The 13,332-nt window shown below is 41.9% G+C and overlaps 3 protein-coding genes across 7 annotated transcripts in view; 2 read left to right on the top strand and 1 right to left on the bottom strand.

Annotated features, from left to right (window-relative positions):
* The window catches only part of GSAP (gamma-secretase activating protein), an 87,308-nt gene extending 80,376 nt beyond the window's left edge, over nt 1–6,932 (top strand). The window contains exons 27-32 of one of the 5 annotated variants that reach the window (XR_003002290.1): nt 1,313–1,432; nt 2,954–3,015; nt 4,555–4,656; nt 4,811–4,910; nt 5,313–6,186; nt 6,332–6,932. Coding sequence is in view for 2 of the 5 variants with exons in the window: in XM_024738109.1 (XP_024593877.1) it covers nt 1,313–1,432; nt 2,954–3,015; nt 4,555–4,656; nt 4,811–4,910; nt 5,313–5,404 (476 nt within the window). In the remaining 3 variants the exon portion in view is untranslated. Of the gene's footprint in view, nt 1–1,072; nt 1,215–1,312; nt 1,433–2,953; nt 3,016–4,554; nt 4,657–4,810; nt 4,911–5,312 lie in introns of those variants that run through there. The other 4 variants (XM_024738109.1, XM_024738110.1, XR_003002291.1 and 1 more) reach the window with 4 other exon arrangements.
* Nucleotides 6,933–7,082: 150 nt separating this feature from the next.
* CCDC146 (coiled-coil domain containing 146) overlaps nt 7,083–13,332 on the bottom strand; it is a 111,642-nt gene continuing 105,392 nt past the window's right edge. The window contains exons 16-18 of the mRNA XM_024738116.1: nt 13,059–13,196; nt 9,630–9,878; nt 7,083–8,281 (exon numbers count right to left, since the gene is read on the bottom strand). Coding sequence (XP_024593884.1) covers nt 8,078–8,281; nt 9,630–9,878; nt 13,059–13,196 — 591 coding nt within the window. The 3' untranslated portion in view covers nt 7,083–8,077. The remainder of the gene's footprint in view (nt 8,282–9,629; nt 9,879–13,058; nt 13,197–13,332) is intronic.
* Nucleotides 8,665–13,332, top strand: part of FAM185A (family with sequence similarity 185 member A) — a 203,239-nt gene continuing 198,571 nt past the window's right edge. The window contains exons 1-2 of the transcript XR_003002295.1: nt 8,665–8,805; nt 9,178–9,267. The gene's annotated coding sequence lies outside the window, so the exon portion shown is untranslated. The remainder of the gene's footprint in view (nt 8,806–9,177; nt 9,268–13,332) is intronic.

The raw sequence follows: 13,332 nt of genomic DNA, 5'->3' as shown, positions 1-13,332 counted from the left end.
TTCCTAAATGTGCCCCATGCTTTCTCACCTTTGGGCCTCTCTTCGTGTTGTTCCATTAACACCAGTTCTTGAGGCAGGATAACGTCGTGGTTAAAAGGCTAGGCTAAAATCCCACAGCCTGCATTCAAATGTTAACTCAGCCACTTACTATTTCCCGGGCAGGTTTCTTAGCTCCTGTGAGTCTTGGTTTCCCCATTTATAAAGTGGGGATCAAGTAGTTCCCACCTCATGGTGTTATATGAGGATCAAGTGAGCCTGTGCGTAAATGAAAGGCCTCAGTACCTGTCTGGTGTTAGTCATGTTGTTATACCACGTGCCAGACTCTTCACAGACCTAGCCGTAGCTCTCAAAGCAGCCCTGCAGGAAAGGTACTGGTGATTCCACTTTAGGGATGAAGAAACAGAGGCTGGAAAGGCTTAATTACCTACGTCTAGTAAGCAGCACAGCGTGATTCCGGCCTCTGTCTACTCAGGTCAAACCTGACTTCTGCTGCTTTCCCAGCCTGTATGTTCTCTCACGTCATTTCCACTCTCAGGGATGGCATTAACCCTTCAAAGTGCCTCTCACATGCCATCTTTTCCAAGAGGGTTTTTCTGATTCTCTCCCGGTCTGATGTTGTTTGTGTGTGGATGTTGTTTGTGTCGGTTAGTGTGAATAGTGGACTTAGAGCTCTAGCTCTGTGAGAGTTTGGGTAGCCCTGCCCGTGAGACTTAGACTTGGCCCGGCCCAAGGCCTTGAGAGTGCCTTTCTACTGAATTCCTAGAGATTTGCTATCTGGCAATATCATTTTAGTTCTTCTTTTATATGATTTAGTCCAAGTAGACCCCAAAAGCCTTTCTCTAGGGCATACCCAGAGATTAGTCATCTAAACTAATCAGTCCCCTTCTGGTCCAGATATTTTCTTCTGCAGCAAAATGGTCCCTGTCCATCAGGCTTTAGCCTGGGCATGGGAGTTTGAAGCTCTACTGTTAATTTTTCTATTTTGCAATTTTACCATAGAATTATAAACCTTTTAAACTGTAAAACCATTTTCATTGAGCAGACCTTGCACTGTTTTTCTCTTTTTGCCTAGGAAGGCATACAAGGTGGAGGGAATACGTGCTTATTGGGAACTTACTATATACCCAGCACAATACTTAGTTGTGATAATACAGAAGGAAGGAACCTTGGACCTTGTCTTCAAGGAGCATTTATTTGACTCTAGCTGCCAAGTGGTGAGCTGAGTGCTTTATTGCCATCACCAGAGTCATTCCCTCTGGGAGGCCGGAGATGATGGCTGACCATCTCTACCGTCCCGGGTCTCTCATCCTAGGTTTTCACACTCTGCACACGATCCTTGGTGTCCACTGTCTGCCTTTGCATAACCTGCTGCATTACATTGATAACGGAGTGTTGCTTCTCACAGAAACAGCTGTCACAAGGCTCATGAAAGGTAAGGGGCTCTGAGTTTGCCTTGTTCCAGCCCCAGCACCACCCGGGCTGCCTTTGTGGGTGTGTGACCTGTGGTCACACGGGGCCCTGCTGCACTCAGAAGGGCCCCATGCAGGGTTTAATGTTCTGTATTCAATCTTGACATTCTTAGTAGTTGAAGAGGGGCTCCTCGTTTTCGTTTTGCGTGGGTTCCACAATTACGCAGCCGGGCCTGCTGAGCACACCTCATTTCCTGTAACCATCCTTTGGACCACCGTGCCTTTGCCCTTCAAGAGACCCCAAAGGGCTTCTCAATCCATACACAACTATTAGACTCCTTTTCTGTACATGAGGGCACTTGAGAATAGGAGACTGAAGGCTTATTTCTCAAGAAAAATGTCATGCAATGGCTTACTTTCAGCTGATTAACTCCGTCCTCTCAAAGTTAGACTTGAAATGCAAGGAAAAATAATGAGAGGTGTAGTGCCTATGAGAATTTGAACTTGAAACAAGGTCTGTAGTGTAATGACTCTTGGTTAAAGTATTCAACTGTGGTATTTTATAGATGAGTTTTGTTAATATATATTGAAGTATTTGCCATTCCTCAAGGTGCCGTATGTTTTAAGTCAGTCAGCAAAATTGCTCTGTGACTGGCAGCCTGTTACAGAACTCTGTTCCCTGATATAGAGCAGCAGCTTCATTAAGAAATCCCTTTTTAGTCATGTACCACAGTGTTCATTGCAGCTCTGTTTACAATAGCCGGGGCATGGAAACAACCAAGGTGTCCATCAACAGATGAATGGACAAAGAAGATGTGGCACATATACACAATGGAATATTACTCGGTCTTAAAAAGAAACGAAATTGAGTTATTTGTAGTGAGGTGGATGGACCTAGAGTCTGTCATACAGAGTGAAGTAAGTCAGAAAGAGAAAAACAAATACCATATGCTAGCACATATATATGGAATCTAAAAAAATAAAGAAAAAGGTTCTGAAGAACATACGGGCAGGACGGGAATAAAGACGCAGACCTACTAGAGAATGGACTTGAGGACACAGGGAGGGGGAAGGGTAAGCTGGGACGAAGTGAGAGAGTGGCATGAACATATACACACTACCAAATGTCAAATAGATAGCTAGTGGGAAGCAGCCGCATAGCACAGGGAGGTCAGCTCGGTGCTCTGTGACCACCTAGAGGGGTGGGATAGGGAGGGTGGGAGGGAGATGCAAGAGGGAGGGGATATGGGGATATATGTATATGTATAGCTGATTCACTTTGTTATAAAGCAGAAACTAACACACCATTGTAAAGCAATGATGCTCCAATAAAGATGTTAAAAAAAATCCCTTTTTTATTCAGAGAGACACAAACTAATATTTTCATAGTGTTGTTAGACTTGGCTTGAAAAACAAGGTTGGGACATGCATTACCAGGATGAAGCTCTGAAGTATTAGCTTGCTCAGGTATTAAAATGGAGATTACTGGGTTTTTTCTTTTTGTTTTGTTTTATTTTGTTTGCCAACTTCTGACTTTCTTGTAGATCTGGACAATACAGAGAAAAATGAAAAAGTGAAGTTCAGCATTATTGTGCGGCTGCCTCCGGTAATCCTGAAGTATATTCTGTTTTCTAAGCCTCGGCATGTACCCCTCCTTCGATTTCTTCTTGCAGGAAGAGCAGTTACTTGCTTTGGGCCGAAGTCAATTGAATTGTCTCACCCTTCGGCCCTTTCCAAGAAATCCTGTCCGTCCCTACCCGTCTGTCCGCTGCTCGCACTGGGCCTACCGAGTGCTTGCTCCCCTGGCTGCGTGCGTGCTGCTTTGGCACAGGCCCACCTAGAACATTTAGCCGTTTTCTCCTCTGAGGAAACCACAGTAATATGTACGTCTGTGAGTCTGAGGGGAGGCAGAGGGGAAACATGTGCTTTTGGCATTTAAACTGATAAGAAATTGAAATACAGGTGAGGTCAGAAGGTTCTGGAACTGCGTTTCCTCTCACTGTTGTTTGCACCACGGCAGGAAAACATTCCCGGTTGAAGGAAAAATGAGAAACATGAGGGAGAGGGTTATACAGGCACTCCTTGTTTTTGTGGGGTATATAGTAGCTCTCTGAGTCAGAAATGCTGTGAAATTCAGACATTCCACGGCAAGGTCTTCAGAGCCTCTGACTCTGCGGACTTCCCGGCCATGAGAGCCTTGGCCAGCTCTGTGCCATTTACATACGTTGAGCACTTATATCTCTGGCACGATCCTCCCACAAAGGGATGTCTGATGCCTTCCTGGACCTAATCGTCTTGCTTTATAACACCTTCTCGCCCTCACAGGCTTACTGAGGCAGAGGCAAGAATAGAAAACAAAGCATATTTTCCATGGCTAGATCTCTCTGGGGAATATCTCTGAACATTTAGTTTGGTCTCTAAATTTGATTTTTTTTGCCTTATACCCTTAGGGAATTAAAATTTTCTGGGCGAGACACTGGCAGAGTACATGCCTATAACCTGTAGCTTCATATCAAAATATCACGTAGGGTTGGCATGCAGATACTCAGTTTTGAAGAGTAACAGATGAACTCCATTTCAGAAGAAGACTTTGGCAGCCTCAGTACACAAAATGCTTTCCTCAGAGTTGCATTTAAGGGAGTATTTATTCAAAATTCAGAAGCATACCTCATAGGAAATGGCCTTTCTCCAAGGTCATTAACCATAAAGAGTCTGTCTTTTAGACTCACTAGCTGGAATACATTTAAAAAAATTATGAATTGATATAAGATAAATTTACTTAATGCTGTGAGCTATATTCTCCTCTCTGTATTTTTCCATCTTTTTATTTTTATCATTGACTTAAATTTTTTAGTGTGGAAGGTACAGAGGTTTCCTATACACTCCCTTCCTCCACATACACACAGTCTCCCCAATTATCAGCATCCCTCAGCAGAATGGGTCCATCTGTTACAGTGGATGAACCTACACTGCACATCACAATCACCAAAGTCCATAGTCAGCATTAGGGTTCACTCTTGGTGTCGTTCATTCTGTGAGTTTGGACAAATATATAAGGAGATATATCTAACACTGTAGTATCCTACAGAGTATTTTCACTGCCCTAAAAATCCTCCTCTACATATTTTTCAATTTGCAAAAATAGCTTACAGGTCAGAAGATCTGTCGACTTTGGGATCATCCTGTGAGTTCTAACATTATTTCCCGGAACCATGTAAAGCAACTGCTTCAGAACTATAACAAACAGGTGAGTCTGTGTGGAGCAGAGGCCCCGCTAAATGATTTTGGAACCTCTTTGCCCATTTTAACATATCCATATGGACAGCAGTTGTAGTTCTCACCACTTTAAGTTTGTACTTGTTGTGGAGAATCAGCTGATACCACAGCCGTTTCCCTTTTAGCCCCGGAGTTCTATGATGGACAAGTCATCATTCAGTGTAGAATTTCTGCCTCTGAACTACTTCATTGAAATACTGACAGATATTGAGTCCTCCAATCCAGGTAAGTCACTCCTCTGCTCTCAGGATTTTCCTGTTTTTCCCCTGACACATCAGTCAGTCTCTATGTGCTTCTGTGTACCTTTTTCTTGCCAAAATATCCCTTAATTATAAGTAGGATCTTCTTGCAATAGGTTTTAATTAGCAATACACAATTTACTACCTAAATTACCAAAGGAATAACCACCTTTCAGGTTTTAGAAGGAATTAAGAGGTTAAAAACGCATTTGGTTGGTGTGAATGGCCTTTCTTGGTGCTGAGGTTTAATAAATTTTAACAACACATTCTCAGAATAATGTGTTTTACTAAAATATAAAATAATTATGATTTCAATGAAGTATGGGAACAATATTATAAATGTTCTATGGCTTCATAGTAACTCTTCTCTCTCTCTCTTTCCTTTCAGCTCTGTATGCTTTTGAAGGACGTGACAACGTGGACGCAAAATTTGTAGAGGAAGCAGCTCTGAAACACACCACGATGCTTTTAGGCTTATAAAAGGGAAAATGCAGTTATATCAGCTTCCAGTATTTTTCTCTTGCTCGTTAGCTCTACTTCCGTTGAGAATTCTTTAGCTATATTTTAAACTGGTAACCAAAATCAGAATACGTTGTTGAGCCATCTGAATTTCAGTTTAGTACTTTGTTCAGACAGAATTGGACAGTCAAGTGTAGAGAAATGGCAGCCAGTCCAAGGGGGCATGAAGTGGCCTAAGTGATGCTCTTCCTAGTGGCTGATCTTCCTAGCGCTCTCATAGGCCAAAAGCTAGTTTCTATTATACTCTGAAATAAAATATACTTTAAAAATGTAGGAACAGTGCTTAGAAAATCAAAGATTGACTGTGTCACTGAAAATAGCATATGACAAGCAGAAAAATTACAAGTTGTAGAAAAACTCTATTTTGGAAATTAGATACTCTTAAAAAAACTGAATTTGGACTAAGTCAAATCTGCTAACTCTAGTAGGGAATAATTTGCAAAATACAAGAATTTATACATACATAGAGTAGGATTTGTCTTCGTGAACGTTCAGATGGAACTGTATTTAATATTATAAACTTATTTTTATATTTATAAAAGTTTGATTTAGTAATATGTTGTCATTTAAAAAAACACTGAAAGTTTTAGCCTAACTCCTTTGTTCCCACCAAGAATCATGACTCCATGAACATGTTCCCCCAAAGACCCACATGACACCTAACGAGTTCTCCCACTTTTCTTTTTTTTTCCCCTCTCTCTTCTACAGTGACGTTCTGACCATAAACACAGTTGATTCCTGGGGTAAGCCCAAAACCCTTTGCTTTCCTCTCTTCACACCGTTTCCCTCATTGAACTTGTGAAATTTTAAAGATTACAAATATCACTAGCCAGTATAATAATTCAGCTTCTCTAAAATCATCATTCTAAAAATTATCCTCTCCTACAGAAATTCCCATTTAGGTCAAATATTTCATGGTCACTGAAGCTCAAAGTCTTGGAGCCATATCAGCAAGGCGGTGCTGGTTTTTCCTCTTGATAAGGTCATTATTTTTCATTCCCCTACGCTTTCCTCTTCACACCCGGGTTGTTTCTGCTGCTTTCTGAAGTCTCATTCATCTGATGCATATTTGAGATAAACACTACTTTGATCCTGTCACCCCTCTGCTCATAATCCTTCAGTGGCTTGCCATTTATTACAGGATAAAATCCAAACTCTTTGACATTCCAGATCTCCCAAATTCTGGCCTTATACACTTCCCCAGTACGAACGTTCTGTTCCAACCAGCCTCGCTCACTGGGCCTTGAACAGAACTTTTGTTTTCTTACTTCCAAGTCTTGCTCAGGCGACTTCCCCCTCCTGGAATCCCCTTCACTTACTAAAATCTTATTTATGCTTAAGGGCCAGATAAAAAGTTCCATCTGACTGTGATCCTTGGCCATTCCAGTGCACAGTGGCATGTCACCCTAGCATGTCACCAGTAGCACACGTTGTAATATTTAAGCATCCAAACCTTGGTAATTTTTAAAAATTATTTTTCCTTCCTATCGGTTTAAACTTCCTATGTGTTTATTTTTTGAATCCCTAATTACTGATCCTACAACACAGCAACTGTGTGTAAGTTTGTAGTATTTCTTTGCATTAAGCACACAGCTTACACAGCGTTACTTGTTATAGGCTCTCTCAAGGAATTGCTTTTTAATGACTTCACAAAGCAGTCAGGTTAGATTCAGGACTCCTAGACGGAGAATGAGATTCAATTTCCCTCCATTCTGTGTCAGGGTGGGGGCTTGGAACAGATTTTGTTTGATTTAGCAAAATAAATGAATGTGATATTTCTCACTCCCAGAGTCGTGAAATGAAATTCATAACTGATAACAATATGAAATGATACTAGTTGGAGCATGTTAATGAATGGAAAATCACCGGTTTCAAATCTACTTTTATATTTTTATGTGAGAAAGTAAACAGAATTAGCAAAATATACTTGGGTGAAATACAGTCATATTAGAGTAATGAAATCAGTGGAACTGGCCTCATTTTCTCTTTCACATGCAAAATTATAAATATCTTCATTGAAAGTTTGAAAAATCTGGTATCAGGACAAAGTAATCACAAGTGTATTTGCATATAACATGGTGGAAAAATCTAGATTTATAAGAAAGATAAATTAGGGCATAATTGTTTTTGCCCCAAAGGATTCTTTATTTGTAAAAAGAATCACTATAACATCACTTTAAAAAAGACAAGCTTCCCTACTGCTTTTCACTCAATTTAGATTTACTGACATCAACTTGCAGTGCAACTATTTATTTAACAAAGTGAGTTATGCCCCTGCAGTACTTGGGCTATTTTTCTTTTCAACCATTCTTTCTTTTTCTTAAAAGTGAGTACATTGAACAGGATCTGCTTTTCTTTCTTTAATAAACAAAGACTACTCTGCCAACTTCTGTACTTCGCTGAAAAGGTATTTATTTTTATTGCATTTTTATAGCACCCAGTCTACTATATATTTCTGAAATGTAATCAAGAGATAAAGTGAAAAAGAAAAATTGGTGAGTGTGATAGGAAGGAAGCATATGTTGTGGATACTCTGTCTGTAATTTAGAGCCATTACGCTGACGTTTTCCAGCTGTGGATGTGAAGAAGCCTGGTTGAAGCGCCTCCTTGAGAAGCCTGGGTTGGTTCACATGTTCAGATTTCAATTGGCTTTATAACAGGTTTCTTTATGTGCCTCATACTGGCCCCAGGTTCACTGGGCTTAAAAGGAGCCAAAGCACCGTACGGTTTTGGCAGAGGAAGAGTGGACTCTGCCTCTGGGATGTAGGCATTTGGACGCTGATCCGCAGTTGTGTAAACACCACTGGGCAGCTGGCGAGTTTCTGCTTCCAAGAACTCCTGCAAAGAATGATTTATCCTTTTCAGTTTTTGAAAACACAGGTAAAGTCGCTTCGTCCTCAGGGCCCATCAGACACAGCCGGGTCTGAGCAGCCTTCGGCTATGCTTGCTGGCCGATATTCCCCAAAGGGACAAGAGGGTGTGAGGGTGCGTCACCAGACACGCACACCTACACACACATTTCGTCTCATTGGAATGACCCATGTTGCTCAAGCATCACTCTGCTCCGGGGGTTTAGGGTTTGCCATAAACTGGTTGGTGGGACCTAAATTTGCTACATTCCGAACTCAGTATCTTTCATTAAACACTAATTATTTCCATGTTTGTGACAAAGGCAGGATAATCTATTTCCTTTGGTAGGTCACTGGTGAGCAAATGGTACAAAGGAGGAGATAAGGAGTAAAGTAGAACCAGTGGAGAGAAGCGGTCAGCAGCTTGCTTTGAGCCTCAAGATTCTGCCTGTGTTTCTGGAAAACAGAGGAATCTCTTATAGCATTAAAAAGAATTGGAAAAAATGGAGACAGGTAAATGACAGCTGGGACACCACAGGTAAAGTGTGAATGCCCTCAAGAATATAATCCCAGGCAGCGTGCGAATGACAAATCAGACCCTGTTTTCAGGAATTCATAGTATGTGTTTGGAATGCACCTTTTTCTTGGGTTAGGGAGGGAATGGTGATCTTCTGGGGATGTCTGCTCTGTAGTCTGAGAGTGAGTTATAGGCCCCCAGGATGTAGTCTCCTCAGAAAGAGATGCCTAATTCCACTCTAAGATTATTGAAAGGTCATGGGAGTAGGAATAAGAACTGAGCCCCCAGTGTGTAGGTGGTCAGTGACAGACTTAGGTCTTTGGTGGGAGAAGGGTGGTACTGAAGCCTAATCGTAGCTTCTGCACCAGGTGCAGAGTCTGCGAAGCCTGTGACAACCATGATACGCTTGAGGCCTCACAATGTGCTGTGGCCACAGCAGATGGACATTGAAGAGTAAGGTATGGTCTGAGCCAGGGTGCAAAGACAGAGATTAGAGACCTAGGATAAAACCAGTGCCAGCCTGGCCATTGCCATGCCAATGGGAGGTCCTGGTCTTCACCATACCAGCCCAGGATAGAACACTGTGGGGTGGGACTTGATGCCCGCCCAGTGTTCTCCAGGGAATGTTCTGACCCTTTGGACTGTTGTACTTTGCTTGCCTACATAATATCTTAAAAAAGCAAAACTTATTTCTAATGACTTGCTGGGCCTATGTGTGTGGTAGAGTAGAACACTTTCATATATTTTGGGAGGATTGACAACCCCTGCAGCAGCCCTTCCCGGCACATTTTACAAATGCAACGTAGAAGCCATAGCTTACCCGAGACTTTTCAGCGATGGCCAAGGCATACATTTCTTCATCTCGAAGTACTTTCAACCATTCTCTCTCAACCTCTTTATTGAGAGGCAGACCCTTTTCCATCCTGGAGTTGCAAGTGAGGATGAAATCTTCTTTCTCCTTGACTTCTTTTTGGAGTTCAATGGTCATAGCTTGCTTCATGGACAGCTCAGCAACAAGAGCCATCATTTTTTCAGTAGCATCTTTGATCTTTTTCTGGTAGCCATTCATCTAGAATGAAAAAGCCCAAGGCTTAGCCTATGTATACATTCCATGAAGACTTGAAGAAAATGGCAGGCTTCTGGCTGTCTCTGAAGGTGGGCATTCTTGCCTGAAGGAAGGAAAGTTTAAGTGGGAATTCACAGAGAATAAGAACTGGAGGAGACCTCAGAGATTCAGCCCAACACCCTGGCTGTGAAATAGGATAAGGAGGAGGGAGAAGAGAGAGATCTGTTCATCTAGTACCTGGATTTCCAGGTTGGTAGTATTGAGGGGAATAGTTTAGCGTCTCTATTTTTAAGAGGTGATAAGGACCAAGGAAAGGGTATTCTTGATGTCTAAGTTCTGGCCTAATTTTGCCATGTTATTAGTTTGCCACTTAAGCAGGGGGGAAAATCTGGTAGAACAGAATTGTATTAGTTATTAATACACTTGCTTAAGTAAGGTAATCAGCATCCGTGATGATTTTTAATGGAAACTGTCACACTTCAGTGTGTGTGTATTATTGATCATAATTCCCAGGATGCATCATTATGCGGTCATAAGCAAGCATGAGCTGAACTGGACAGTCTGGCCAGTAATTTGAAAAGAAATGTTCCTAGTTGTGTATGTGTGCTTACCCTTTCATATAAGCTATTTATTATCAAAGAATTAAAATATAAGACTAGGTGGGAAAATTGATTTTAAAAGACAGAAAAGAAGTAAAATTGGAATTGGTGGTTCCCGTAAGCTTTCTGGCCCACAGCACGGCCTTTCAGTGTGGCCGAAGGCTGGTGAGGCAGTAAGAGGTGACTCCCGCCACCCGCCAACACTCAGTGTCACATTACCCTGTCTTATTACTTCTTCATATCCTTTCACTACTGACATTATAATATAAATGTATTTGGTTATTTGGTTATAGCCTATCATCCTACAAGAACGTACTCTTCATGGGGACAAGGACTGTTTGTTTTATTCATGAGGTTCCCACTGCTTAGAATACAGGAGACAAAATTAAAATTGAATGTTTGTCGAATGAAGGAATGAATCAATTCTTAGTCTCTTTTAATTGTTCATTGCTTTGAACCAAGGTAAATTGAGACATGAATATGAGCGTCCAAAAACTACACCGTACCTCAAAATACTTTCTTCTCTTAATAGAGTATATACTGGTCTGTGTGTACATTTGCTTACAGAAGCGTTGCTGCTGGTGATTTACGTGCCTCTGAAAATATAATGACCAATTATTATGCGAAAACTTTGTCTCTTTAAGGGAATAGGGAATATAAATTTCTATAACTTCTATACTGCATTAGTTTTCAGGAAGCATAATTTGAATAAAAATGACAGGCATTCAGAGCTTCAATGATGAGTCATTATCTCTCTTTTAAATTTTATTAACTAGTCATTGCACACTTGAGTGTGTATATAACTAACCAACCTCCCTTCTCCATAAATCAAAAAAAAAAAAAAAGGATGGTATTATTCTGGGTTCTCTGAGTCTTTGCTGAGAGTTCCCATTTTCTGCTCATTTGGGAAACTTGTAAGAGGAGCCATAAGCTCTCGAAGAGAGATGAGAGATGAGATGTACAACCTTGTTGAACACCCACAAGGGCCAGCCCACTTCTGCTCGACTATGTGATGCTTGCCACCACTTGAGCTGATATCACACCCATTTCACAGATCAGGAAACTGAGTTTTAAGACTATTTATGTATCTTTCTCAACGTCACTTGGTAGTGTTGGTAAGTCACAGATCTGGGATCTGAATGTGTTTCTGTCTTCCAGCTCTGCCTACTCTGAGGAGATTATTTTAAATGGAGGAGGAAGAAAGCCAGGTAGAGAGCATGGAATGTGGGGAACAGAAAGGGAGATAAATCATGAGGACAGGACTCAGTAATGCTGGAAACTTCTTGGTCATGTGGATTGTGTCGGCAGCTCCCATTTGTGTTTCTCTGGCTTAACAGTTGACTTCTGGAGGGACTCTGAATCAGCTTTGACAAGCAGACCTCAGCAAAAACCAGCTTCCCCCAAAGAAAGGCAAATGCATTTTGCAAAATAAAGGAAGGCAACATTTAAAGAAACTTCAGACATGCTAATTCAGGCAACGTTCGTTCGTGAGCCTAAAGAAGTCTTAACATTTCTTATTTTGTGAGGTAAATTGAGATTTGCACAAGTGCTGTTGGCCTCATCAGTGTGTTAGTGGAAGTGTAAAGCCAAATAAAAGTGGCCAAGAAGCCTTGAGATTTGCAGTAGTTTAGTGTGCCAGGACTGTTAACTTATTAAACAAACGTTTTTCTAAAGTTTAGCACATGCGAGGCATTGGGGAAACTAAGAATAAGGAACAGTCACTGCCCCCAGGAGCCCACAGTGGGTGACACCATTATTCATGGCGTCTTCTGAACTGTCTCCCCACACTACATGGTGTGGACGATGTGTCCCTTTCCCTTTTGCACTCAGCAGCTCCAGTGACTGTTGCTGACTGACTAAAAACCCTGGACTGTCACAGAGGGATGCTGCGAGGGGCCGGGGGCGCCAAGCAGGCAGCAGACCGTCTGATGCCTGATGGTGCAAAGTCCTGCTGCGTCCGAATCACCGGCTTCCCTCCTGCTGGCTGCTCCTCTTGCTATAGCTTCTAGCAGTCCCTGCCTGACCCTGTAGCTTTGGATCAGAAGCCCTGGTATTTTAAGCTTATGGAATTAGGAAGCCCCACGTTACTGGCCTTTCCTCACTAGTGAGGCTTGGGTGGGGGCTCCACCCCAGGGAGTTGTGCAACTGCTGTTCTCTTTAATGGTCCCCTTCCATTGCTGGCTTCTGGCTACTTCTGGATTCAGGCAGCTCCCATGCAGACCGCTGGATAAATGAGGCCCTCCCTTCACAAGGAACTAGAAAGGACTTAACATGTCTCATGAAATAGGAAGATAATGACGGTCATATTTGAGTAGGTACCCTGTTAAGTGAAACTTGTATACTGTCATTGAAAGGTTTAGGATTTCCCACTATAATGAGAATTCATTCAGGGTACAAGACTGAAACTTATCTTGGACAATTCTCCAAGAGTCATCTTTACATTTTAAATTTTAATTCTTTGTGTTTATCTATTCATAAAGCCTAATCTCTCCGGGGCTTCCCCCAATAAATGAAGCAGTCTGTGGAAAATGGAAGGTGATAGAGGAGGAAGGACAGAAGAGAGGAGGCGGGGACTTGGGCAGACCTTCTTGGCTAAGAGCAGTGTGTCCTGCTTGCAGGCCTGCGTTTTGCTGCAGAGCCTGTTGGTGAGCCGGGAGACCTGTTCATAGATGAAATCCTTCTCCAGCAACTTCTCCTCCTTCTTGGCCAGCTGTAGTTCCAGCTACGGTCAAAAAGAATTTCAATAGGAAAAAAAAGTCATGCAAGTCAAAATCTTTCCTAATTAGAGCACTATTTTCCCCCCTTAATGAAGGGGGACTTCACTAATGAACATTAATGACTTAATGAACTGGACGAAG

This window comes from Neophocaena asiaeorientalis, unplaced genomic scaffold (assembly GCF_003031525.2).
Source record: "Neophocaena asiaeorientalis asiaeorientalis breed wild unplaced genomic scaffold, Neophocaena_asiaeorientalis_V1.1 scaffold170, whole genome shotgun sequence".
In the NCBI taxonomy this organism is placed as follows: Eukaryota; Metazoa; Chordata; class Mammalia; order Artiodactyla; family Phocoenidae; genus Neophocaena; species Neophocaena asiaeorientalis.
The sequence above is the reverse complement of the archived record's forward strand: the minus strand, read 5'-3'. Positions and strand labels throughout refer to the sequence as shown.